Source organism: Phoenix dactylifera, chromosome 18 (genome assembly GCF_009389715.1).
Source record: "Phoenix dactylifera cultivar Barhee BC4 chromosome 18, palm_55x_up_171113_PBpolish2nd_filt_p, whole genome shotgun sequence".
NCBI classification, from domain to species: Eukaryota; Viridiplantae; Streptophyta; class Magnoliopsida; order Arecales; family Arecaceae; genus Phoenix; species Phoenix dactylifera.
Genome location: NC_052409.1, coordinates 1070540 through 1097665, shown reverse-complemented (window position 1 = coordinate 1097665; position 27126 = coordinate 1070540). Strand labels below are relative to the sequence as shown.

Sequence of the window (27126 nt, the reverse complement as noted above, 5' to 3'; positions counted from 1 at the left end):
AAGGCTAAGGGTGCAGGTTGCCAACTAGCTCCTAAACTGGGTTGAGGCAGGCTCTCTACCTTAATGGAAGTTATTTTTAGATAAGACTATTGGATTGAGGTAATCCTCAATCCAAGCAGCTCATCCCTACTGAATGTTGAAGTTTGGGAAATTGCCACTTGCGCGCTAGACTAGCAAGTTGATCTCAAACCATCGAGATATTCCCTTCTTTGTTTGCGACAAAGGATTGTTGCCTCTAGATTGACCTCTGCCGATGATCAATTGAATCATTACATCCACAAGTTGTGGTTCTTCACGAAGTATTTGATCTCAAAGAGCCCTGAGAATTTATAATCATGTTTAAACACTGGGAAGGGAAGCACAAGCCATGAGAGATGGATCCAGCTGCTCCCTTTTAAATGATGGAACCTACCTATTAATGTGCTTCACATGGATATGAGCTCGTTGCTCAGGCATCCCTCGCTGACACCCTCATTGATGTAGGAAATAAGAAGGTAACTTCTGTGATTTTTGACTGACCAAAGCAGTGTTAAAAAAAAAGCTGACATTAATTTCTACGACATAATATTGAGAGTGGACCAATCAGAGACGGACACGAAAGAAACAAAATAACGAAAGACTTACGCCTGTCGAGATCTCATTGGGCAGGCTAGAACATTTACCTTCAGTAAATTCTAAATGTCGAGCATACTTCATTTTTTTTAGTGTCAAAATTTAATGTGTATCTTTGTAATCACTCTTATGTAAGATATGTAAATTAATACCATTTTATTCATAACACAAATACTAGCATCAGTCGCTGCTTAAATTCTCCAAACCAAAACAAAGGTTCTGTATTCTTGCCCCATAGGAAGCTTAGAAATAAAATGACTATAAAAATCTCAGTTATTTCACCTTTTCCATTCACTCTTTATTTTTATTTTTTTAAAAAAAACAATGAACAATTGCAATGCGATATTATGATTTATATCTTTAGAAATTTACGGATCAAACCAGAAAGATAGGTACTATACTCAGTGGGATAAACGTGTACTCAATAATGTGGCAATTGACTAGAAGAAAATGTGTGCCTGCAAAAGAGTTCTATTACCTCAGATGAGATGTTCTCTACTGTGCGCATGCTTCTGTTAAGCAAGTCTCCAATAATAATGGACTGGAATTTGTCTGTGAAAGAGAGCTACTCTTTAGGAGCTGTATTCTAGGATTTTCACGAGGAAACAACACTTAGATGCATAATTGGGGTGCCGAAAAGAATCTCAATATCACCAACGTCATCGTTATATGGTCATCATCAAGCTCGTAAGACATCGATTAAATGGTACCGCAGCACTTCTTTTTGCAAGAATAAAACCAGAAGAATGCATTTACGAGAGGGACCACAAATCAGAGCAGTTCATAGATGCGGCTTCATACCTCTCTGTCAAGGCCTGAGATCCAGATCATTTTGGAACGACGGACCTTCAAAAAAATGAGGCAACTCCTCCAGCAGAAACTCAATTCGACTCATTTGCTTCCGTGGTCGTTCTGAGGCAACTCCACAGTCTTCAGGTCCATAACCTTCCACTCCAGGCTCATTTTATTGTCCTCTCGTCTCATGACGATGGAAGCCTCTCCTATTATCTTCTTCTCTCTGGTTGCTCTTGTAACTCTTCCCGTCTCCTCGGAGGCAGCTCGTGCCTTCTTCGTTTTTGGCGATTCTCTTGTGGATAACGGCAACAACAACTACCTAGCAACCACAGCCCGAGCCGATGCACCCCCTTACGGCATCGACTCCCCGACTCGCCGACCAACCGGCCGTTTCTCCAATGGGATGAACGTCCCTGACATAATAAGTTAGTGTTTCATTCACTTCACGAGGCATCCACAGCTAACCAACCTGCACTGTGTATCCATAATTTAGTTTGAAGCATGATCACTAGATGTTCTTTCCTGGCGTTGAGCTTCTGCTGCTTAGATTCTGTGAGTTTTTTAAGTTCCTTATATTTTCTTCTCAACCAAGGATTCGAACAACGTTTCAGGTGAGAATCTGGGAGCTGAACCCACACTGCCATACTTGAGTCCCGAGCTCCGAGGGGAAAAGCTACTTGTGGGTGCCAACTTCGCATCAGCAGGCGTCGGAATTCTCAACGATACTGGAATCCAGTTTGTAAGTAGGACTAATGCATGGTTTGTAATTCGCTAGCAATCCATATGGTGACTGATTGACTTGAATAACCTTCGCAGGTGAACATAATTAGGATATGGACGCAATTGCACTACTTCGAGCAGTACCAGCAGAGATTGAGCTCCCTGATAGGTCCGGAGCAGACGCAGCGTCTCGTGAACCAAGCGCTCGTTCTGATCACCCTCGGGGGCAACGACTTTGTCAACAACTACTACTTGGTGCCTTTCTCCGTGAGATCTCGACAGTTCACCTTGCCTAACTATGTCACCTATCTGATGTCCGAGTACAGGAAGATACTTGCAGTATGTTTCTTTCTTCCTTTTTTTTTTTTATGGTTTTGATGGAGTTGCAGTATGTTTCATGTCTAGCTCTAGTCTTTCCTTTCAGTTTGATAAGTTCATCTTTTCAAAAAAGATGGCAAATAAGTAGATCGATATTACTACGTACCAGCGCAGTTTGGTTTTTCACCAGTGAAATTAAGGATATCACTGCACCAAAACCTTAATTTCATGGCCGACCAGTACTGAAGACAAAAGTTTTTCTTTGTCCACTCTTTCCTTTTATATAAGCCCTGTGAGTTGTGCTGCGGCCGGGCACTTTGTAGTGTTATGTCTTCCTCTCACAGATGCGCACTTCATATTTTTAGCTCTTAAAAAGCACCTTCATTGCAAATAATTAAACCTCTGACGATGAAGTAAGACTTTTAGCAACATGGCGGCAATGTCCTCTGACTCATTGAGAAGCTCTCGCATTGTAGTCTGTTTTTCCTTGGGCAGAATGATTCCAACAAATTAATCACAGATAACTCAATTATTCATGAACTTGATAATTAATTCATGAATTATCATGCATTAGTCCAAGAAATCCTCACACATTGTGTTGATTCTTTTTTTCTTGCTATTGTAATTCATGAATAAGCATACAGACATTCTCAATATTTAGCTATCTGAAATCTGTGCAAACTTTTGGTGTCTCACATTATTCCTGAATTACGTATCTCCACCTCTAGCAGAATTGTTCCGGAATAACTTGCAAGCATGGCCAGTAGTGCATGTCAGGTTATGTTTCTCGCTTCATTGCCACCTTAATTAGAGCCGATTAGCGTGAGAGACCCTATTCCTGTTACGGTATTCAATTCAATGCTAGGAGCACAATTTATTGTGGGTTGGTGCATTCGTACAACCACGTGGTCTGCATGCCAAGGAACAGATTCGATCACGGGCATTGCATCCGTGGGTGGAGACAAGGCCAGTATAATTAAAACCAGCACTAGGGCAAGGCAAATAATTGTCAAGATCCCTTGTTCCTAACCTAATTTTTTTTGTGAATCTTTGATGATGGTTTAGACTGGATTACAATATTTCTTGTTAGCTCTTTAAATTCTCGGACATCCAAAAATAGATGAAAGATCTTGCTAAAAAAAAAGGAAAAAAAATGCTGAAATATGATATCTAGTAATAACTTTGTTAAGCTTTTTGGAATCCATATTGAAACTGGAGCTCTGTTAACAAATTAAACAAAAGGTAACAAAACAAAACTATCTTGTTTGATACAAATTGATGCGTGCTTTACTTATAGCTTTGTCAAACCTTTTGGAGTCAATATTTGAACTGGCATTTCAGTAGAACCATTAAAGTAGCTTTGTTGGCAAATTAAACAGAAGGGGGAAAGATCCCACTTTGCTCCCAAAGAAGTGATTGATTTTTGGGATGTAACATTGCAGGGCCTATATGAATTGGGGGCCCGTCGAGTGCTGGTGACCGGGACTGGGCCCCTTGGCTGCGTCCCAGCGGAGCTTGCATTAAGAAGTAGGACCGGGCACTGCGACCCTGAGCTTAATGGAGCCTCAAATCTATTCAATCCCCAGCTGATCCAGGTCGTGAATGAGCTCAACAGCCAGATTGGCTCGGATGTTTTCTTCTCGGTGAATGTCTACTCGATGCACATGGACTTCATATCCGACCCGCAAGCATACGGTAAAAGTTAACTATCGGATGTAACCATTATTTATTGTTACCTGGCGGACAACCTACCTCCGTGGGGTCAACTTTATGGATTAATAATTCCAACCAACCCACTCCTACGGAATGTCAAAAAGCCAAGCTCAGGCTTCCTAATTCTGGCTCAGGCTTGGCTGGTTTTGTAATCTTGCTAGGCTCGAGACCCACCAGATCTAACTTCGGGTACGAGCTGTCCCTCTAAGCTCTCATATGCATCTAAAGAGAGGCTTGAGCTCATTATCCTGGCTGCCTTTCAAACTTAGCAACTACAATAGATTCTTTTCTATATAATTACATTTTTATCAAAATTAAATGTATATAAATATTTTTTATTTATAATAATAGTTAATAATAAAAATTAATTAACGAATTAACTAGATTTTTTTTATCAATAATAACTTATTTATTTATGATTTAAGATTGCCCTGACTATGCTTGAACAAGCTGGTTTCATGAGCAAGCCAATTGAACCATTTATGAACAACTCATTTCTTTGATGATTCAGAATCTTCAGCGGTACACATTTTGCACTATAAAGAGTAATATTGTCTTGAATGGCTACAACGTCATCCAACTATAAAGATGGACGGCTATTAAGTAGGATGCGGTGTACTGCATGCAAAGCATGCGGCATATGATATGCAAATATCCATCCTATTTGATAGCCATCCATCCCATCCAAAATTGTACTACTCTTGCAATGCAAATTGTGCAAACTCTTCTTTGATGGGTCTACCCTCTACCCTCTTCCATAGCATCCTGGAAAAAAAAAACAAAAAAACTAAGGGAAGAAAGCCAGGCTTCGAGAACCAATCTCAAGCTTTTAAGAATGAGGTTGAGTTGGAAGGAAATGGAGGGGCTTCGTAGGGAGCATACCTATTTGAATACATTTTCTGGTACTTAATGACAGCTTACCTACTAAAAGGCGTCAACATATTATTATGTATGGCAGGTTTTGTCACATCAAAGATTGCATGTTGCGGGCAAGGGCCTTACAACGGCATCGGGCTCTGCACTGTGCTGTCCAACGTATGCCCGAATAGAGACATCTTTGCATTCTGGGACGCCTTCCATCCCACGGAGAGAGCCAACCGGATCCTTGTGCGTCAATTCATGGCTGGAACAACCAAGTACATGAGCCCCTTGAACTTGAGCACCATCCTGGCCATGGACGCAAGAACCTAGGCTGCTCAAGATCTTTTTCGCTGTGCTCAGCTGCCATGCTTCTATCTTCTCGTTTTCCAGCATGTTGCTATGTTCAGGGTGATTAGGGTTTCATCTCGAAGAGTGTCGTGTGTGAGATGGAGTTTCTCAGTCATGTTTAGGTTGGTTGGAATTTCGTAACGTATGAATTTGCATTTAGAATTGTTCGAACTTTTATGTAGTTAGCGACGATCGGTGTATTGCAATCCAGGAGGCTAACGAAGGTCTAATGTCTTTAGTTGTTGCAGTGGAATTCATTCCAAGTTTAGTTGGTTAGACTTTATATTCAGTTTACCAGATTTGAGTTGAGAACAGATTTATGTCGGGTTTCCTCAGATGACTAAATCTCGAGGGTACCTATTTTCCCTAGGAAATGGCCCCTTAGAGCGGCATCCTCTAGGTTTTGAAGCTAACTACAAAAGACTCGCATTTTCGTCCAGTAAATCACCCGGCAATATAATGCCCGTCTCCAAGCACTACCTTGGTTTGAGTTTCACTTAATTAGAGTACCAAAGTTAGACACGTCATACGGTAACCACCGTTACGCAACCCATAGAGACTTCAATTGAGGTGACCCAGAGACCGTTGAACTGAGATCTTCCATCTGCAAAGAAATTGCACGCAAGTCTGATTGTTAAGCATGCTGAAGCAACACGAGAGCAATAAAGGCAGAGCAGGGTGAAGGCTAATACCATCAGATGCGTGCCTTTTATCATTGTACGCTCATCTATCTACCCTATATACAGAACACGAACAGTGTTTAAGGTCGAAACCTGGGTGATGCCAGCCTTACAACAATCACCACACAAAACTGAGTAATTTTGAACGTGCTTGGAAACTTCCGAGCAAAACCTGATCACAGAATTGTCGCAGACAACACAAAAACTTCCAATTGGGCATAAATCTGAAAGATGTATGGACAAAAGAAGGGATGAAGCAACCCCTTGAAGCCTCATCGTCGCTGAAAGGAGGGCGGTTACAGTTATAATAGCTTTATAAAGTGTACACCTCAAAAGGGCTCAAATGAGCACCTCCAACATCCTGACTAGACTAGAAGAGGCTCTTATACATTCTGAAGTTTCCTTAGAGTTCCCAGGGCTTAAAATTGATACATCTTCGAAATGAATGTTCTCTAATTCTAAATACCGTTCCTAGGCAAGAACAATTTTCTTATAACCCAAAAATTATAGACAAGTACATGCATACTTGACTAATCATCTGTTCTGTCTCCTAGAATGTCACAATTGCCTGCAATGGAAGGGGCGGAACAACTTCATCATATATCAAGCATATAAAAGATGGAAACAGGAGAGTACAGATAAAGGATGTACCTTAGCGCCGAAGCAATGCATGGCCCAATACAGCATTTCCATTTTTAAGGCAAACCTGAAGGAAAACAACGGAAAGACAATTGACCTGTGGCTATTGTAAAATCAGCCACAGTTTGGACACATATCTTCGAATCATGAATTCTTGAACTCTTGTTTGAAAATAACAAGGTAACAAGAATAAGGAACGACATGAAAAGAATTATGTCCCCAAAATAAAAGCTTCTATCTCTGACCAGCTAGATGTTGTATAAAGAACGCCAGACAACCCCTTCCAGATGCATGAGTCTTTTCCATTAATTTGTCTTTGCTTATTGACCAAACCAGGGAAGAGTGGAATGAAAGAAACACCAAACTGCTTGCCAACTCTCCTTAAGCTAGTGCTTGATCCAATCACAATGCCAACATCTGCTTCCAATAAGCAAAGCAAGTCGCCAACTGAATCTCCTATGTACACAGATAAGTGCTTGCCATTGCTTCCAAGGTTGCTTAAGATACTTTTGAATGCTTCAACCTTGTCCATGGGTGATTCCATCTTCCTAACAATTTCACCCGTTGAAATAGATTCTTGATAGTTGAACTCATTTGTGTGAATGTTCAAATAATTCAGGCAACCTACTGAACACATGAAGTACAAATTCATGTCAAATTCCAGCAACATCATGAACAGACCACAATTAACAATCTTGCCCTACAATTCCTTTTAAAGAGTTAGTGACATGATATCACCAGAAACATCATTCCTCTCACCAATCAGACATTTTCGACTGGACGGGGAGAAATGAAAATTACGAAACAAATTTATCCCTGATCAACATTGTACATGATCCAACGTATTGAAGATTCAAGTTGGACAATGCATGCTCCATAATCCTTCTGTTTTTCTCCCAAAAAAACTGGAAGACACATTCTATTCCGTATGATTGCACAAGCTTATCCTCGTCATACATGAGGAAAACTAAACATGCATGATAGCCTGATATTTTTTTTACAAGAAACTTCATAATAACAAAAGGAGGCAATAAAACTTTCCTTAGAAATTCAAAATGATGACCTGGAGCATGAATATGCTATTTCAGACTGTGTTTAAATGACCAGAACATATTTTATGGCACAGCCAATTAATATGGAACAAGTTGACCTTTTGACAAATTTTTTTACCAGTAATATGAACCAGTATCCCGCTGATAAAATATATCACACTGACCTGCTAACTGGATTTAGAGTCTAAACCTTAATCAGATGATCTAAATAAAAACTTTATAGAGCCTCAAAACCACAGTGCAGGATTGTTACATTTACATCTGAACCAATAAGTGTGTCTGAAAGGTAAATGTGCGTGCATTGGCTAACTGATAACATGTATATTCTGCATAGCGAACAAGAAATAATAATAGTGAAAATGGAGTCAGTTAAACTTTTAATTTCATCCAGGTTTATGATTAGCCTGGAAGCTAAAAATAAATTGTTGTATAAGGCATGTAATCTAATTTAAATAATGGAAAGTGGTTTACATCATAATTATATGCTCTCCAACCAAATTCTCAAGGACCATACTTTTTCCCTCAAGCAAACTGAGTTGGAATTCCAAGCTCCTAAAGAATCATCACAAGCTAGCATATCCATGTGCAACATGATAAAACAAAAGTCTTCATTAACCAACAAGCTCTTAGAAAACCACAGAAAAATTATGAACACTTCTTAATATGTAAACATTGTGTCTTGACAAACAACTTTATATACTGAAGAGTTTTGTTTTGAAAATTGACTAAAAAAATGCAACTCTTAAATTTACTTACACCACTGGAATAATCATAGAGCCCCTTAGTCATTGGGTTGCCTATGTCAGACACCACGCTCTCCCTTAATGCAATTGTACTAAAGATTGCCAACACATTGCAATATTAGGCAAACAAATGAATACCCTAGTTAGCCTCAGACTCTTGTACTAGCAAAGCCAATGATTTGCTACTTCACCAACTGTTGCAAAGGAAAAAGGTGTTTGGGATCCTCCATGGTCCCTGGTTTGATTGTTTTGAATAACCTATAGCCAGCCCTAGCCACCTTCCACAAGCCCTGCTGAGAAGAAAAGTCTTATCCACTTTCATATCCACACATTCTAATTTCCCATTCATATATCCTAATTTTACCATCCTCCAAAGCTCTTTGATAACTCCGATCCTACCTGGGGCAGAGACAAAAGCCTCGTGGAGTTTCCTACCACACCTTGATTTAAGTCAGTTTCACTATGGTCAATATATTGATGATTAAGGCGTGAAACAATGACATGGATCTTATTTTGTTTAGATAGGAAGCATGAAAATAAGGATATTATCTGTCAAGAGTTCTTCCTTTAAGGAAATCAGTTCTCCACCTCAGTAAAAGGATATTGTTTCCAATGTTATATAAATCTAAGGCAACAGAATTAGAAGGTTGGTTAGCTACTGACTGTGAAAAACTCTCCAATGTCATGACTCATGACATCATGCAGATATAAAATTTTCTACATGAACTTGTAGACTATGGTCCTTGGCCCAGTGGTAGATTGCTCCAATGTGATCTGAGTATCACCCGTTTGAAATATGGAAACAACCTCTCCGCACAAGGTGTTAAGACTGTATACATTTAACACTCTCCAAACCCCTGGTAGAAGTCTAGTGCACTGGGCTGCCTTTTTTGAACTTGCAAATTACGATAAGCCATCCCAGAGAAAAAGCCACATCTAGGTGGAACTAACCTGCAGACAAATCATGATTTAATGTTTGTTTTTAGAGGCTCATCAAGCTCAAAAGTGACATAAAGGCACAATCTTGCAATATCAAACTTTCACTGCTGAGGAGGGAAGGCAGGTCCCAATAACCTCACTAAGCAGTGACGGCATATCCACTAACCCGCTTATGGCCAGCATGCTTGGTGTTATAGTGAATAATTTAATCTTGTTCATTTGCACAAAAAGTCAAGAAAGCTCTACAAGCACAGGTATTATATATATATATCTAAGGCATTTAATATCAAGATCACTTTCTCTGAAAAAAAATAATTATCACTTTACTCGTGCATCAGGTCTATTGTGAGTAACCAGTCATTCTATTTGCATAACATTGGATGTACTAACTTTAGGGTCCCAAACTCATTCCCTGTCGGATGACCAAAAAGTAAAGTGATTGATTTGGCTTGGATTTGCAAAGACTCGCCAACAAGGCTTAAGTCTTAGAATTTGGAAGGGAAATACATGTTTCATCTTTCTCAATGCAAACAAGGCTGTCCTATCATTGTAATCCAACGTATATCCTTTTCACACTCTTAAGCCAAGTAATTGTACATAATAGCTTTTTTTTAGCTTGCTTCCTAGCAATGCTTTAGATCTCCGTACTGGGCCCCATCCTAGTTTGCTTATCGGATGGTATGGTACCAGGATGGGATGGTACAAACCAAGATGTACCAAAACAACCAATAACGAGAAGCAAAAAAAAAAAAAAAAGATAAAAAAGTGTCCCAGTTTATCCCGATATGTCCCGACATTGGGGACAAACCAAGACATCCCCCAGGCCCCAATTTCCTGTTAGAATGGTATGCTGTCAATGTTATCATACCGCTCTACCAAGACTTAAATCCTTGCTTCCTAGAGTATGAAACTTTTAACCCCATGAATATTTGGTGGAGAATAAGCAAAATAAGTTCAGCAATTTTGACTAATTTCATTTGTTTATGTTTTATCTGTTCTAGTTACGTGTGCGCGCGCGCGCACACACATATATATGTATATATAAAAACTGGTTTCCTAAGGAAATTAATGAGTTTCAAGCAAAATTGTAATGTTTAGGATGTATAAAACAATGGAAGACTGAGATAGTTCAGGACTCAATGTTACTTGGACAATCTAAATCTTCTTTAAATGCCACTTTGTGGCATTAAATGTGCCCGCGCGGGTGTACTTCCCTGGAGAACTGCGCGCGGGCGCGGTTCTCAGCTCGCACGCGCATGAGCGTGCTGCCCCAAGGGTGGGTATCGGTGCAAACCAGTCCCGTTCGCAGCAATACCGGGCTTATACCGCTCGGTTACGGCTCCTTTGGGGCCGGAACTGTTTTCCACGCTTGAACCGGACCGGTCCAGTCCGGGCCGGTTCAACATGCCATGCATCATATAATCCCCAAATATCAAACAGGATCGCCTAGTTTCACATACAACATCATCCTAATATTACAACAGAAATCATAGTTATAAAAGTTATGGCATGGACATTGTTTTTGATCAAATAAACAAGAGTAAAAGAGACATTTACCATTTTTGAATTAAAAGGATACTGTAAAAGAATTAGAAAAGTTAAACATAGAAAATTGACTAATAGTGATACAAAATCAGCAAAGGAGTAAGGATTTACCTGATGAAAAGGCTGATCTTAATAGATCTGCACACCAACAATATGAAAGTACATGGAGATCCATATTCAGTTTTTCCTTTTTCTTTACAACATTCTGAAAAAAATCTGTACAACCATCTTGGAGGATCAAATGTTCCCCGGCTCTTTTTATGTCATCTAAACTCGTTCCCTTTAGAACCCCAGACTCAATAACCCTGGAATTAGCTTGTTTCTCAAAATCAGAGAGCAGGCCCAGACTTTTGCAAAGGCCTTCATAATCAAATGTTTTAGCTGGAAAAAGACAAGCAATGTACAAATAAAAGGAGTAAAAAACAACACTTCTTAACAAGTTATCTCCATTACACAACGTCTGTCATTGTGTAACCACTCATATATCAGAAAATATGCTATAAGTAACAATTTAGAAAACAATCACCTTCTTCTTTTGGAAGTAAGCTTTCTATGCACTGCTCATATTCCCCTGTGTACTGTCTAGAAAGAGAATCCCAAGAGTTTCTCATTTCTGAAAAAGACCGAGCATTCAAATTGTCAGTCCCACTATGATCAGTCTTTGCTGCAGTTAATATTGCAATTTCTGCTAAAATGGCAGACGAATCAACTACAGTGCATGTCAAATCAAAGTCAGAAAAGATGACAAGGTGATTTGCTGGATCATTTGTCAAAGGAACTACAGCTGGTTGGCCAATTGGCTGAACAGAAAAAAAATCAATTTCAAGCTTCATAGCCTGGTGGTAAAGCTTTTCTATGACTTCAAGCTCCTCGCCAGTCAATGGAACACTCAATTTGTCAAGCAAATCTTCTATTTGCACAGCAGCAACCTGTGCTCCATAAGAAGGAAAAGAAAGCAAGCAGTAACAATCAATATAACTTACATATGACATAATAACATATTCTTCAAGTGGTTTTGTCTTAATCAAAGAGAAACAATAGAGGATAGCTCTTGTTATATAACTATACCTCTAAACTTTCAGAGGAATAGTTTTCAATCCACTTCTTGTAGGGATGACCATTTGCATCATGTTGCAGACACACCTGGAGCTCTTTTGCCAAGAATGCACAAAGCCTCATGCAAGGAGTCATAGCACCTACAATATAAGCAGCAATTTTTGTCTCCTCAAAAGGAGTGACAATTTTCCCGGGACCTTTCCCTCCTTCAACTTTTCCAAGAGTTGTTGCAAGCAGGAAGTCGGTATATTTCACTGTTGCAGGGATAGGAACGATCTCTTTGGTGGGATCTATTCCCCATTCCTGCATAACTGAGTCCTTCAGAAAACATTGAACAAAGAAATGTTTTCATAATCAAATGATAAGGATTGAAGAAAACAGAAAAGTATAGGTGCAATGGCAGTAGAGAGAGTGACAAGAAACAAAATATGCTAAAATAATCATATAACACAGCCCTACAGCCCTTTGCCTTTATGACATCAGTCAATTGGTGTAAGATTAGGCAAAGGAAAATCCAACTGGCTAATTAAAAGTAGATCTTAGGTATTATTTTTTCTTGCATAATAGATGCATGGACGGATGGATGGTATCCATCGGGTATAGTATTAAAAAAAAATAAAAATAATTGTATGAACCAAGGTCTGCAGTACCAGAATCGGCACTTGTGCCGATAGGCCGGTGGTACGGTATGATACGGTACCGTGCCATCCCATTCCGGCATGTACCAAAAAAAGAAAATCAGAGGGCGAGAGGGAGAATGAGAGAGAGGAAAAGAGAGAGAGGGGGGGAGGGAGGGAGAGAGAGGGGGCTCGAAAGCCCTCCTCTCCTCCTTTGGTTGTCTGCAAGCCCCGTTGGGCGAAGCCCTGTTTCAAAGGAAACAAAGGCTTAGAGGGGGAGAGAAAGAGGGAGAGGGAACAGGAGAGAGAGAGGGAGAGGTATGGGGAGAGAGAGAGATGCTGGGAGAGGGAGAGGGAGGGCTCAGAAGCCCTCCTCTCCTTTGGTATCTATTAATATTTTTTTTGCTTCTCTAAGTGAGGTCAACAAAAGGTGTGGCAACTTCACTTGAAGAAGCGAAAAAATATTAAAAAGAATGGGGCCGAACCCTTGTTTCATTTGAAACAGTGCTTGGCCCAACGGAGCTTGCGGACGATCATAGGAGGAGAGGAGGGATTCCTAGCCTCCTCTCCCTCCCTCCTGGCATCTTTGTCCCCCCTCCCTCTCCCTCTCCATATATCCCTCCTTCCCTCTCTCTTTTTTTCTCTCTTTCCATCTCCCTCTTCCCCCTCCATCACTAGTTTCTCGTTTTGCTTACCGGAACCGTCCGGGCTGCCACCGGTATGGCTCGGTACGTGCTGAACTAGGCGATTCGGGATGGTTTCACCATCCTTGGTACGGACACTACATGAGTATGCATATTCACCAACTCAGCAGGCTTGAGTTTATCAACATATTCCCTTGAATGCTTGGGTCAAATTCTAGAAAAATAAAAATCTACAAGAATAATTCCAAAAAATGGTTTACAAGAAGATATGCTAAGTCCATCAGTTCAACTCTGTTATACTTCCAAAACTTAAACTTATCAAACAAGATGGACAAGTACCTTATTTTTTCATGTCCGAGTGTATCACTTTTATTTCCCAAAAAAATATAAGGATTGACATACGTAACTTCCACATTTTGAATCCGTAATCAGTAATAGTAATACTATCTGTACAATTTTTTTTAACAAAAAATATAATGATTACAATAGGCAACTTCCTCATTTTTAATCTATAAACAGTAATAGTAATACAATCTTTGCAAAATACTTTTAACATGTAAATGAGGATAGAAGTGGATATGCAAGCTTCAGCAGAATAAACATTAAGCACATATAAACTCGGATCACAGATGTTACCAGATAACTAGACTTTATTAATTGGCTTTAAACCAAAACAATTAGGCCTGGATCCTTACTGGGTCAGGTTTGACTCTCGTAAAAGCCAACATTTCTTGTTGGCTCTGTTCTGGCTTTAGCCAAATACAACACTGACAACCCAATAAAAAATGGGCATATCAATCATCAATGGTGCAGCCACACAAGGGAACATTTAGTTATTCCACTAGTCTAGTTTAATATTCAGTATCTTATATCATCTCTTAGATTGGTAGGTAGTACCAAAACCAAGAAATAAGCCCTAACCTTGCATGAGTTGTACACCAACCCCCCAACCCCCCCCAAAAGGAAAGAAATAATGAATGAATGCACAAATTTACATAAACATAAAATCCTTTGTATTTACATACAAACTTCAAATTCTACCTCATAAGTTGTAACATTTCTGGCAAAACTTCATATAGTTGATAACATCTTTCAAAGCCTGGTAACCAACTCATATCCACCTTACAGTGTTCCCCCATAGTAAAATATATTGTAAGTCTAAGATCATTACACTAGCACAACCTCATTAAGAGATCAGAGTGCATCCTTGACCAACATGCCATTTTTCTTAAAACCATCTCACTGAATGGTAAGAGCCCAATCAATATTAATTGTTTCTCCTTCATAGAAACCCCAAACAACAAATTCTACTTCATTGAGTTCCCTGCCCCCCATCACCAAAGTCCACATATCGGCTGTTAGTTTAAGTCAATTTACCAAGTTATTTCAGTATCTATCTTCCTTTCTTTTCTTCTTCTTCTGTCCCCAACAGAGGGAGTGGTGACATCAAATTCATTAACAGTAAAGAGAAGCTAGATTTTTTACCAAAAAAAAAAGAGAAGCTAGATAGACAGAGGCAGTGTAAAAGCATATAATTATGTCCTATTGCATGATCTAGGGTTGCTAGCATCCTATTTATTTCTTCTCGTTCTTGGCCAGCATCATGGGGGAAATTACTTCTTACAAGAATAGATTGCAAGCCCAGCATTCAGCATACTATAATTGAAATGTGGCAAGCACAGAAAAGAGTCTCTTAGAAATACAAGCAATAAATCATTCTTTTGTTATATAATCAATCAAATACCAGCAAACGAGCCCCTGTGCGTGGGTTAATTCAACTATCTCTTTGATACCTCATATGAAAGAGAAAAGCAAGGAACGTAGAGAGTTATCCAAAAATACACTCAATTTGACTTATGAACTCCTCCCATAACTACTGCTCTGAAAACAACATTTAAGATTGAAAATGAAAACACAAATTAATGCATAACGTACGGTTGAAAAAGTTTCATATATTTTTGGGCAATTTCATATATTCATCAACCAGTAGAATCAATAAGACCATAAGCATTTACTTTCAAATTCATCAATCCTCAAGCAAAATCAAAAGGCTATCTTATTTAATTACTGTACCTCAAATTCTCATTAATAATTAAGATGCGCTTCTCTGGCTTCCTTGGATCTCTCGATCCTATCATTTTCTTGCTGGGATCCATCCGATAACATCACACTTTTAATGTAAGAAAATAACAACAAAAAAGAAAAGAAAGAAGGGTTGACTCAAAAATTCAAGTGCTAAGATATTTCAGCAAGAAGGTGAACTATAAATATACATACCAACTAACCAGCTTTGTATAAGGGCGTTTTCTTTTTTCCTACTTAAAGTTAATGACTCTTACAACCAGGGACCACATATCAAAGCCAGCAAAGACTATTGTAGTTGTCATTTATTTGATAAGAAATAGCAAAGGATGGTAAAAGGTTACAAGATAAAGATACGATCTTATGCCTTCAAAACCACGTTTATGACATATGTTTCTTGCAGAGATGATGACAAGTATCGGATCATCTCAGAACTATATATTTACTTTCCAAACATTCAAGAATTAGTTGTTCAGCCGACAAGGCTTTGCAGTTAGAAAAATTATCAAGGAGAAATTAGGGGAAAAAAGACCGATCAGTTGCCATGAGTAAAAGATCACTTCAGAAGATAAATCCAAAGGCAAGAATGTTCCAAATCTTACTTGGACAAATGAATTATGCATTTTCAGTCGCTCCAAAACAGCTTTTCTCAGATCAGTTATTGCAGCCTTCGCATCATCATCATCAGCACATTCTTCTGCCATCTCGTACCTGAAATAGTCAGGAAAACCCAGAAAGAAACCTTTTATCACCACCCAAGGAGAAAAGGACAACTATAGCTTTATTTCACCGCAAAGTAGAACTCAGCGATCTATGACCGGACACTCAAAATACTCTCTCAACCGAACGAATCCCACTATAGTTTCCAACGCGCCCAAAAGTCCAACAAAAAGTATAGATAGAAGGCGCCAGACGTCCAGATCGTAACCCTAGCCACAAAACTAGCAAGAACAAGCTAAAAGATTCAAACTTCCAAAGAACGGCGCAACTCACGCTTGAGCATAAGTTTTGAGGAAGTGCACGTCCTGAGCAATGTAGTTGCGGAAGGCCTCCGTCTCCAGTGTCCCCGCCGTCAGGCACACCACGAACGGGGTGTACTGCGCGAACACCGCCTCCTTCCGGGACCTGATCCAGAACCGCTTCGCTGCGGAGCCCTCTTCAACGGCCATCCCTAGCATCGCCATGGCTCCTCTGGCTGAAGAAGGAAAAGAATCCGAGGCGGCCACGCTCTCCGGAAACTATCTTGAAGGCGACGCCCACAGATTCACCGAGACAATCGATCGGAAAACCTCCGGGAGGCGGCACTCGAGGCTATCACGATTCAAGAACCGAATCGGGGGCGGGAGGAGGCGAGAGGTGGGGGTTTCGGCGGTGTGGGATCGCATCAACGGCAAGAGCGGGGCGACAGGGGGTCCGGTCCCCGTCCTCGGGTTGCGGGAGAGGAGTGAGGAGAAGAGAGAAGGGTATTTATAGACGTGGGGTGGAGAGGGGGGCGGTCGTGGTGGGGGGCGGGAGGCGAGAAAGTGGAGGCGGCAGCCGGTGCCCTTTCCACGGTCTTCTCGTGATGGGGCGACAAAGGCCGGAATCGGACCGGGCCGGCGGTTGGACGTTGGCGCTCCGGTGGTAGCTGTCGCCATTCTGCGGTATAATATCCCTCGGAGTCGGCGAACCTGCCCCACAACTGAGATCTTGCGAGCCGATCTGGACCATCCATTTAACTAATGATCACGAGGGAGAGTTTAACTTAAGCCCGTCCGGACGTTTCATACCGTTGCTGCGCGGGGTCGGAGATGGGCAGCGGACAGTGTTACGAAACTTTAGTACTCCGCCTCTCTCCGTGCGAGACGTGTCTCGTTGAGTGGGCCCGAACTCCCCAATAATAGATTACGGACCCGGTAGCCCGAGCTTATATTGTCACGGATGGCGTAAATGGGAACTAAAGCCAAATACGACGATTTCGTCTCCCACGATCTAAATCCACTCGCTTTTGTCGCGACTTTTATGCCCTCCGACCGTGACGAAAAGTAACGAATAGTACTGCTTTTATATTTGTGATCAAGGACCATTACTTTAGATGCTTAGATAACGTAGTATAATATATAAATATCTAAAATTTATCCAATAAATAATCAATGTAAGGCTAAAAACACGTCCGTATGAATTCTCACATATGCCTCCCGTTTAAGCCTTTACGTTCTTGTCAGACTAAGAGTTCAAATTCATTTAAATCGAATCACAAACATTACGATCGGCCCGTAATCAGCCTCAGTGGATCCGTGCTGCAGTGTCTCCTACTTCACATAGGCTATGGGTCGGATTAGCTCTGATACCATTTGTAACAACTCAGGATCTCACCCAAAATGGCTAGCCGAAGGTATTATTTGGGTTTCTTGATTCTGTATAAGTACCCAAAATCTATCCAGCAAATAACCGATGTGGGACTAAACATACGCCCGCACGGATCCTCACATACTTCTCCTGTTTAAGCCCCGACATCCTCATCAGGTTAAGAGTTCAAATCTATTCAAAATAGATTTTTAGAGACAAATCAGTAGGAGATGAGGGATGAATGTTGCTAGGCTAGGTCAAGTCTATCATTGGTATCATTATCCCTATCATGATCGAAATATGAAGATATGTGCTACTACTATCCAATGCAGCGAAGCTAGGTGGTGCTATTATGGTGGAGAAAGGGTCTACTTCTGCTCCATTGAAATGCTTTTATGACAGGCCTTTTTATTACCGATATGGATCTCGCTAATGAGCCTCATTCTGTACCTAGGGTGTTTCATGGAGAATATTTGAGTCTATTTATAACTAGGGCCTTGAATCTTTTATTGATCGTATCCTAATAAATTTGAAGTTATGCCATAACAACCTACTTACATGGTATGGTAACGATGGACATGTCGTAACCTCCTAGCATGCAAGCTTGTCTAAGATTTAATCAAGTTCAAATTTAACTAAAATTATGCTTTGACCATTTTTTCCTTGAATGTAGATCGCTCGACCTTTTTTATTATTGGAGTCAGCGGCGTTTAAATCTCTTTTTATATTTTAAATGACTAGTTTGATCATGTGAATGGACATGCAAGTAGCAGGGGTTGTGAAGCATATACGGCATATCTATAAATAGTAGTTCTGGGAGGGTGTCTACGCAAAATTCATAAGCGTCGCCGACTTCATCGCAGAGCTCGAATGGTTACTCTGGGGTTTCCGTTCTTTTAACCATCCCTCCGAGCCTCTCTCTTTACCGCTCCGCAGGACGAGACGAAATTAGAATCGGAGCTTCCCGCACTCTCGCTGATCTACACGGTAACGCAGGCCAATGAATGCCTTCGCTTGCTTTTTTCTATTGTCTCTGATTTATTCCGGCACCCCCCCTTCTTCTCTGTCTATGCTCTCACCTATTACAACTTCTTTCTCTTATCGCATGAAAAATTTAGCAGATGCCGTCCAATTTGATCTTGAGAAATATTTTCCTCCAAAGAAGAATCTAAATGCCCCTAATATTTTTGCTATCTACCTGTTCGATCTCGTCAGATCTGGTTTTCTCTGTCTTTCTCAGTCATTTTCCTAGGATTGCATCACGCCTTCAGCATGTTTGATGAATTTCCTAACTGCACAGCATGTTCATATGGGCCATCGCTTGGAGTTCTGTGGCTTCTGATTAGTTTCAATTCATCCAATTCTGTCGCTGAGCGTGGCGCTTCTGCATAAGGGTTCCTGTAATTCAGACTGAACACGTTCTTTGTTGAGCGCTGCTTCTTTGTTCAGATTGTCTACATGCCTTGCGCTCATTGTACAAAAAATTTTGTTTCAAAAACAATGCAAATTTGAAGTAACACAACAATTATTTTAATTTCTAGATTCATTAAGCACTCTTTCATCATTGTTCTGTTTTTTTCTCTTTGATTTTTATATTTTTGTTTTAATATATGAATTGTTGTTAGTCTATTCTTGTTCAGGTCAGAATGGATGAGGTCGTGCAGGCTGTCGAGAATCTGAAGAAAGAGTGGGATCGGACTGTCGTGCAAATCCAGGAACGCATCACAGCGATTGAAGGATGTGGAAAGTCTGGAAGGGGGACGGAGGAAGCAAATTCTCTTCCTAGACTGAATGGTGCTGCACAGGATGGTCTGACGGTCCTTAGATCGATGCAGTTTCGGCTTGATCTTCTTTCCCAACAGCTGCCTACGATTGAAGAATCACAGTCTGCAAATTCAACTTTAGAATTATGGAAGAAACAATACCAGAAGTAACTCTTCATGAGTTTGCTCTTCCTGTCTTTTAATGTTTACTAGACTTTCTTGTTTCCTTGTTATGTCTTTTTTTTATCTGCTTATTTGCTTTTGCTTTCTCCAGTTGAACTAGTATCTTTGCAGAACTTGTTCATTTTTTTTTCCAGTTTTTAATTTTTACCCTTCTAACAATTGTGGGCCCTGTTTCTTGTTTGTAGTTTGCATATGAGTTTGAGGAATGCTAACTTGCAAGCAAAGAACAACATCCGGAAAGCTGCTCAGGAGGAGGTGAGGACTCTTCTCAAACTTGGGAACTGTGAACTCTTTAGATGTTCTTAAATTGCTAATTTCATTCTGCAATGTGAATCATCGCAACAATTATGTGCATTATCTTTGGCAAATTTAATGATCCTTTATGGTGTTGCTATATTTCATTATGTGATGTGAATCCTTATACCAAGTATCCGCATAAGCTTCAGCAGCAACTAATGATCCTTACAGACATTCTCTCTCTCTCTCTCTCACACACACACACACGAAAAAAAAGGAAAAAGAAAACTGCCCCATTGCTAATATTGGATTCTAAATCTGCAGAGAGAGCTTCTTTTAGGAGGTGGAGAAGAATCTACAATCCGCCGGCGTAATTTACAGTATGTTTTCTAAATTTAGCAAAACAAGTGATTTCTAAGAATTATTTATTCATGAAGTATTCTTTCTTAAAATGTTCATCATCTTAATTATAAAGTGACATGAGTTGAGTTCATGGCATTTGCATATTTGGTAAAGAAGAGTTGTTGTAGGTTCTGCTAAGATACGAGGCGGGGTAGAAAGACCATAAGAAAAAAGGTTAATGCAGAATTGATTGATGGCTATAAAATTTTAACCAGTCCTTTAGTGAAACAGCCTGATGTAGATAACTTCATCTAGATGGTACAAACTTTAATTATTGTTGGTGTTGTTCTTTCGTTGTGTTCTTGTTTAAAGACGAGAAATGAAATAGGATTTTATTTGATAGCCAAACCTCAGACAATGGGGAAGAACTTTCTAGACATTGAAACACCCATTCCTTTTCATGTAAGAAGAATGACTAAAATGTGGTGACGGTTCTAATTCATCCACAGTCTGGAGTTTCTCAAGTTGAGGGAGGGGCAGCTTCTGATTCTCTTCATGATGTTGACTAATACTGCACTAAGCTGGAATCCGAGGATCTTATATATTTTCAATAATTATAGGCCCATGTCTTGGTTATCTTCTTAGGGTGAACTCTGTAATGGCTGTTTATGAATAAATCTCTCCTACTTATTATTACTGAGAGACATGCTACAGTGGTTTAATTTTGCTGATTTTATAGGACAAAGGCTGGGATAACATCTGCTGCAGAAAGCATTACCGAGAGCCTTCGGCGGACTCGTCAACTGATGGTTCAGGTGTGATTACTTGAGTAATCATAGTCAGTCTTGATTTATGGCTACCTTATTGGTAGATCTATTTTATATAACTACCTCATCCATAATTTTCCGCAGGAGGTGGAAAGAAGTGCAAACACATTGGGCACTTTTGGTATGATCCCTTATTGTTTTGCTGTTTATTAATAATATGATAGTTGTTGTACTGGTAATCATGGTTTGCCAAGACAATGTTGTTTGTAACTTTTCTCAAGCTTAGTGCTTAAATTTGGTTCCAGCGATATTTTATGCTTTCTGCATGCATGGCTGGCCTTTTTTAAATGACAAAAAGAGAAACGAACCATCATATGTTTTACAGTGGATCTCAAATGCATGGCTGCCGACATTTCATAGATAGATCCAGTTAGAGGACTTGTGCAAGCTTCTCTTTCAGTGTTGCTAATAGACCAGATTATTACTTATTCAAGTTATTTGGAAAAAAATATAGTACTGCCCGTGATATCTAGTCACCTACGACTTTTGTTGATCATATGCGTATAGTAATGTTCACTGGGTAATACTCAGCAGCTTGATCGAACCAAGCCTCCGCAATTTCGGAATCACCCTGTAGAATGGCCTGTTCTCCCCGGTCGGAATAGGTGGTTCCTTTCCTTAGAACCGTACTTGAGAGTTTCCTACCTCATACGGCTCAGCAATCGATTCTTTTTGCGTCCCATCTTAATCTATCCTATGCTAACTGAATTAGATTTCTCATAAATCTATCCCATTTTTTCTTGGGTTAACAAAAACAAAAGAAGTTAATTACATTAAGTTTCAAACTCTTATTTTGATTAATAATTAGTTTTTTTTTTTAATCGTTCGCTGTACAATGCAAAAAATAAAGTGAATTTGTTGAATCATCATCTAGATAGAAAGAGGGAGGGAGGGTGAAGGGAGTAATTCGGTTTTATTTCTACATAGAAACTGAATCGCTTGAGTAGAAATTTCCCTTAAAAATGTCTCAAAACAGGCTTATGTTACCTATTTAGAAGTTCTTATCGGAACACTCTTCCGAAACCTTTTCCCAAAGACCAATGAAAAGGAAAGAAACTCATTCCAAGAGGAGTCATAATTTAGGAGAGGGAGTATGACTTGAGCTCAAGGTCCGCTACATAAATGCAATCCTGTAGCCTCATGAGATTTTTGTGCATAAGTATCCCCCCATTGGTGATGGGGCATGATTCTCTGCCTTGATTACAAATTTGTAAAGGTAATTCAGATTTTCTTTTGCATTTGTGGATGTATTTTTCAGAGGAATCAACAAGTGTTTTAACGAAAGCTGAAGGCGAGTACAAAGGACACCGCTCTTTGCTGATGCGCACTCGTCGCTTGCTTTCCACAATGCAACGTCAAGATATTATTGACAGGTAAACATCTATCCTTATGGTTGCATAGCTATCGGGGGAAAGCTATTGTACTATCTGTCTTAAAAGAAAAAAACATTTTCTCTTGGATGGAGCTTTTAGCAAGGCTACTGGAGATGAGGGATGGTGATTTCTGTTAGTCCAAACTCCAGTTAACATGCATTATTTCTATACTCCATCAAACAGGGTGATACTGGTGACTGGCCTTCTCATGTTCTTATCTGCGGTGCTGTATGTTGTCTGGAAACGGGTTGGGCTGCTGAAGTTGCAGAGGAAGCTGTTTGCAGCCATCAAGGCAGGTTCAAAAGTAGAGGAAGAGGTGGCTGTGGAAATCCAGAGAGTGGCAGTTGGAGATGGTTTGAGTCATGCACCAGCTCATGGCAACACAGTTCCACTAGCAGAAATACCAGGGCCACATCTCTACGAAGAACTTTGAAACAATCAATTCTACAGCTTTAAGTTTTATTGTTCTATTCTACTTGTGTTTAGTACAGTAATCCCTTTCGGGCTATTGCTAAAAATTGAAGATTCTTTTTTGTACAAAATTTAATCATGTTAAGTTGATCAAGCACTGTATGCTTATCATATTTGAGAATGGAGGTGGCTTTCCTTGGATCGGTGCATCTTATTCACTATCTAGTCAATTTTTTTTTCCCCACCGTCCCATCTTTCTTTCTTTTCGATGATTTCAGAGCTTGAGTGTTTGGGAATATACAACTCAACAGCATTCTCTGACTTTTGAATGGGATGATCTTTGCAGCATATATATATATTATAGGGAGACTGCAATATTGATCAATAACATGTACAGCATGCAACCTACAAAGACGAGAATTTTTCCATCAGATCATCAAATGGTGAAACACACCATTCTGTACAGCTGTTGTAAATCCAAACAAACCTCCACTGCTTGTCCGAGGATAGCTTTTGGTTACCAGACAGGTAATAGTCCACCTAATTTTGCTTCTAGGCGCCAGAAATTCAAACTGAGGCTACTTAATTGCAACGGCTATTTGGGATCGTTCTTTTTCACTTTTTTTTGGGGGGGAGATATATAAAAGAAATCAAATCACCATTTGCCAACGAACAATGGTGAAGAAGATTCCATCTGTATTTTAATAGACGGAATAGATGCTTGGCGTGGGGGAATCAAATTTTCCTTTTTCTTTTTCAGTGAATAGACAAGTATGCTCATGAAAGGACACTTCTTCGATCTATCTGCTAATAGCTAAATCGCAAGTGTTCATAAAAGTAATTCATATTTGAAGCTAACATGCTAAGCTATTGAGTTTTTTTTTTTTTTTTGGTGGGAATGCTATTCTATCGAGATGATCCACAAAGTTGCGAGTATATTGTGATTGAAATGATGAGTAAATGGAATAATATAAGATCAGTGAAACAAATATTTCTTCAAGTCCCTGCCCTCTTATTTGATAACTAATTCTACTAATATGGAAGAAACCAGTCTTCATTGTGGTACCTAATTTGACTAATCACACCGCCGCTATGGTTTAATATTTCCAGAGCCATGATCTTTGTTGGATCTTCTAACAAGGAGGCGTATTTGGAGGTGGAGGCAGCAACCGAGCTTGTGGGCTCGCTCCATTCTTCACTATGAACGCAGTCTTCATTCCCCAGCTGAAATGGTGTTCCAAGTGGCAGTGCATGAACCACACACCCGAACAAATGTATTCAAAGTGAATAAATAAATATGCACCAAGAGCACAGAAAATTATTTTCAAATCTTTATCTAGGATTTTTTTTTAAAAAAAGTTTGGGAAAAAATCTCCAAAAATAACATTGGAAGGAAACATCAATTAAATATCAAAAATCGAGAAATTAAGCCTTATAAAACAATATCCTTTCATCAAATCATGATAAAATCAATAATAAATCCGGAGACTCTACTTAACCCGGGACGATCATCAAAAAACCAAAAGAAAAAGAAAAAAAAGGGTCAAGAAAAGGAACCAAGTCCACCTGCATGGGTTTGTAGCCCTGAACCTGATAGCCGCCCACCCGCTCTTCGGCACTGCAACCGTGTTCTCCAACGGGGGGTCCTTGTCCTTGTCAAAATTTCCGAACCCCCTTCCCACTACGTAGAAGCTGCAGCCATGCAAGTGAATGGGATGGCTCTCCGCTGCCAAAAGGTTGGTCCCCTGGAGCACCATCTCCACGCTAGTGTTGTACTCCAAGACCCTGACCTCCGTCGCAGTCCTCGGAAACAACAAGCTCTTGGGCAAGTTATCGCCGGTGAAGTTGAAGTGGAATGGCGGCTCTCTCGGAAACCCTGTCCCATATACCCCGTGGATATGCCGGTAGTAGGCCTCGAGGAGATCGATCCGTGGGGGAACAAAGCTTATGTTGTTAAGACTAGCAGCCAGCCGGTTTCCGTCGGGCCCCTGGCACGAGTGATCAGGGCATAAAATCTCATTGACGGCTGTCGTGATTATGATCCGCTCATCGATGGTCTGCGGGACATCGACCGGATGGTCTTTGCTCGCCAGAGACCGGAGTTTGGCGGTGAATTTGGTTGCCGAGTCGGTGTCTTTGGAGGCAGGGAGGGAGGGGAATTGTGGAGCGGTCGATGAATTGGCGGTGGCGTCGATGTACTCTATGATCGCCGTGGCGGTGGTGTTATCGAAGGGGACGGCATCCGCGCTCGAGTAGACCGAAGCCGCCATGTAGTAACGATTGCTGGTGGAGCAAGCGACTGGTTGGTTGGCCTCGAGGAGGAGGTCCATGGTCTGGCCCGGCGTGATCATGATGAACTCGGTGGTGAAGGGCTTGGTGTAGCTCGCATCGGTGCCGACCACCGTGAGCTTGTGTCCGGCGACGCCGAAGAAGAGCATATCGTTGAGGACTGCATTGACCACTCGGAGAAGGTAGGTCTTCCCATACTCTACCAAAGCCTTGAATGTCCCTGTTTATATAACATATACGCGGAGGTAAACGAATGCGAGACGAAACGGTATACAAGATAGACTGCAGCCGTCGCACAGGCCGTGAACGGGGCATTCGCGCAGGGATCGATCTACCTGGCTTGGAGCAGTCGTAGAGATCGCCTGGTTGGCCGTTAATGGTGAAGGCATCGGACAAGTTCGGGCCACCGCCGGTGCGGAGAGCGTCTTCTATGATTTCACTCACGTTCGCCTTCCACCATTCTCCTGTTAACAATTATAACTTATAGAATAATGAAGTAAGTGAATCAAATTTAAAACCTACTTATATTGCATGGACCCATGCATGCATGCCCGTCACACGCTACATATATTACTTGAAGAACTAGAGAGAGATGGGGATGCACGTACCCAGAATGATGGGTATGTCCTTGTAGGGCTTGGGGAAGGGGAAGGTGGTACCGAGCCGAGGGTACACTATAATGGCTCCATGTACCGTTGCCCAATGCCAATCGCTGCACGTGAGCAAGATCGTGTACGTGTCCGGGCTGGATTGGACACTGTGTGATGTACTCGGGCCCGTCGGAGTTCGGACCACGGGTTCCTCGGTTGGTCCCCACCATGCCTGAGAGTGTAGCGAGAATTAATATATAGGAACTCGATTGGTAGTTCCTTTAGCAGTTTCAAATACAAGTGCTCAAAGATTTTGATGCTTACCAATGGATGGTGATGTTATACCCTGCATCGTTGCGGACCCTGGCGATAATGGTGTCGCCCTTGCGGGCTTTGATGCATGGTTGGCCCCGGGAACTGGCCGTTCACCGTCAGGATTTTCTTGGTGTGACCGAGGCGCGTGTAGGAAGCTTCTACTATCTGCAGCAGCCATTAAGTAATCATCATGCACAATGGGAAACTGACTCAAACTTATACGAATGATATAGATATTTTGTTTTTTTTTTCCTGATAGGAACTGATCTAGGGATTCGAAATTGGTCGTAACTGTTAACATATAAAGTATGGTTATATCATGGAGCATAGGTAACAACCCTTCAGAGTTATGGTAAAGGTCTTATAGCTAGCATAGCCTTCCATATAGGCAAAGCATGGTGAGTGTGTATCTCTAATAGGACTTTTGTTAAGACCTTGCCCCCCTTCATTAGCCTCTTGTCGAGCATATTTTGCATGTCAAGGCAAATCACCGAATCATAGAGATGGACAGCTATTTACCATCCAACGACAACATGTCCTATTTAGCATGCAACATCATGCGCCCATCTCTATAATTGGTTGATGTGGTAGTAATCGAGGACCGTACAATCCTCTATGGCGCAAAACACACATCATAGAGGATCCAAATTCTATTAGCCTTCTAATCTTGGCATTTGGATCACAAACTCATGCGTTAAATCAAGTCAGCCCATCGGCATCCCTACTAGTGATCATAACGCAGACATAAGCTCATATCAAGAAAAAACTAAAAAAAAAAAACCTAAAAAAAGATGTCCTGTGGAAAACCTCTAATGGTGAAACTGATAAGAGTTAAACTTACGACAAAGTCACGATGGCGAGTCATCGCCCAAACAGGGCTAGCAAGTAGACCACATAACACTACAAAGCCGAACAACTGCATGATGGAAAACTTAAGGATGCCCATAACTTGATAGGAGGGAATGGAAAAGAGAGAAGTTTGCTCCGTGCGCTGTGTGTCTGGCCTTGGAGACATCCTCCATCGGGTATTTATAAAGGCAGCCGCTGATCGCGTGGCTACGGATTTTTGCGACAGGATAAACGGTCCCAGTCATTCACGTTTTC

The 27126-nt window shown here is 40.7% G+C and overlaps 3 protein-coding genes and 1 pseudogene across 8 annotated transcripts; 2 read left to right on the top strand and 2 right to left on the bottom strand.

Annotated features, from left to right (window-relative positions):
- The first annotated feature begins 1419 nt into the window (after positions 1-1419).
- On the top strand, positions 1420-5643 carry LOC103706966 (GDSL esterase/lipase LTL1-like). Its single transcript, XM_008791257.4, has 5 exons — positions 1420-1832; positions 2019-2146; positions 2224-2466; positions 3888-4140; positions 5117-5643. The coding sequence occupies exons 1-5, from the start codon at positions 1595-1597 to the stop codon at positions 5347-5349; spliced, it is 1095 nt and encodes a 364-aa protein (XP_008789479.2). The 5' UTR covers positions 1420-1594; the 3' UTR covers positions 5350-5643.
- A 640-nt stretch (positions 5644-6283) lies between these two features.
- On the bottom strand, positions 6284-17043 carry LOC103706963 (bifunctional TH2 protein, mitochondrial-like). Of its 4 annotated transcripts, none has more exons than XM_017842761.3 (7): positions 16358-17043; positions 15967-16075; positions 12034-12339; positions 11492-11894; positions 11077-11346; positions 6699-7310; positions 6284-6615 (listed from the first exon to the last, which is right to left on the bottom strand). In XM_017842761.3, exons 1-6 carry the CDS (start codon positions 16546-16548, stop codon positions 6898-6900), a joined length of 1692 nt encoding a protein of 563 aa, XP_017698250.2. In that variant the 5' UTR covers positions 16549-17043; the 3' UTR covers positions 6284-6615; positions 6699-6897. The 4 variants fall into 4 exon arrangements, with proteins under 4 accessions (XP_017698250.2, XP_008789476.2, XP_017698249.2 ...); XM_008791254.4 differs by having other exon boundaries at positions 12034-12324; positions 16358-17041; XM_017842760.3 differs by having other exon boundaries at positions 6699-7313; positions 16358-16999.
- Positions 17044-18519: 1476 nt separating this feature from the next.
- On the top strand, positions 18520-23049 carry LOC103706965. Of its 3 annotated transcripts, XM_039115316.1 has the most exons (9): positions 18520-18679; positions 18993-19092; positions 19333-19622; positions 19824-19893; positions 20200-20255; positions 20957-21032; positions 21129-21165; positions 22303-22417; positions 22601-23029. In XM_039115316.1, the coding sequence occupies exons 3-9, from the start codon at positions 19339-19341 to the stop codon at positions 22848-22850; spliced, it is 888 nt and encodes a 295-aa protein (XP_038971244.1). In that variant the 5' UTR covers positions 18520-18679; positions 18993-19092; positions 19333-19338; the 3' UTR covers positions 22851-23029. The 3 variants fall into 3 exon arrangements, with proteins under 3 accessions (XP_038971244.1, XP_008789478.2, XP_008789477.2); XM_008791256.4 differs by lacking the exon at positions 18993-19092 and having other exon boundaries at positions 19318-19622; XM_008791255.3 differs by lacking the exon at positions 18993-19092 and having other exon boundaries at positions 18521-18679; positions 22601-23049.
- An 850-nt stretch (positions 23050-23899) lies between these two features.
- On the bottom strand, positions 23900-26887 carry LOC103707023 (annotated as a pseudogene).
- Positions 26888-27126: the final 239 nt, after the last annotated feature.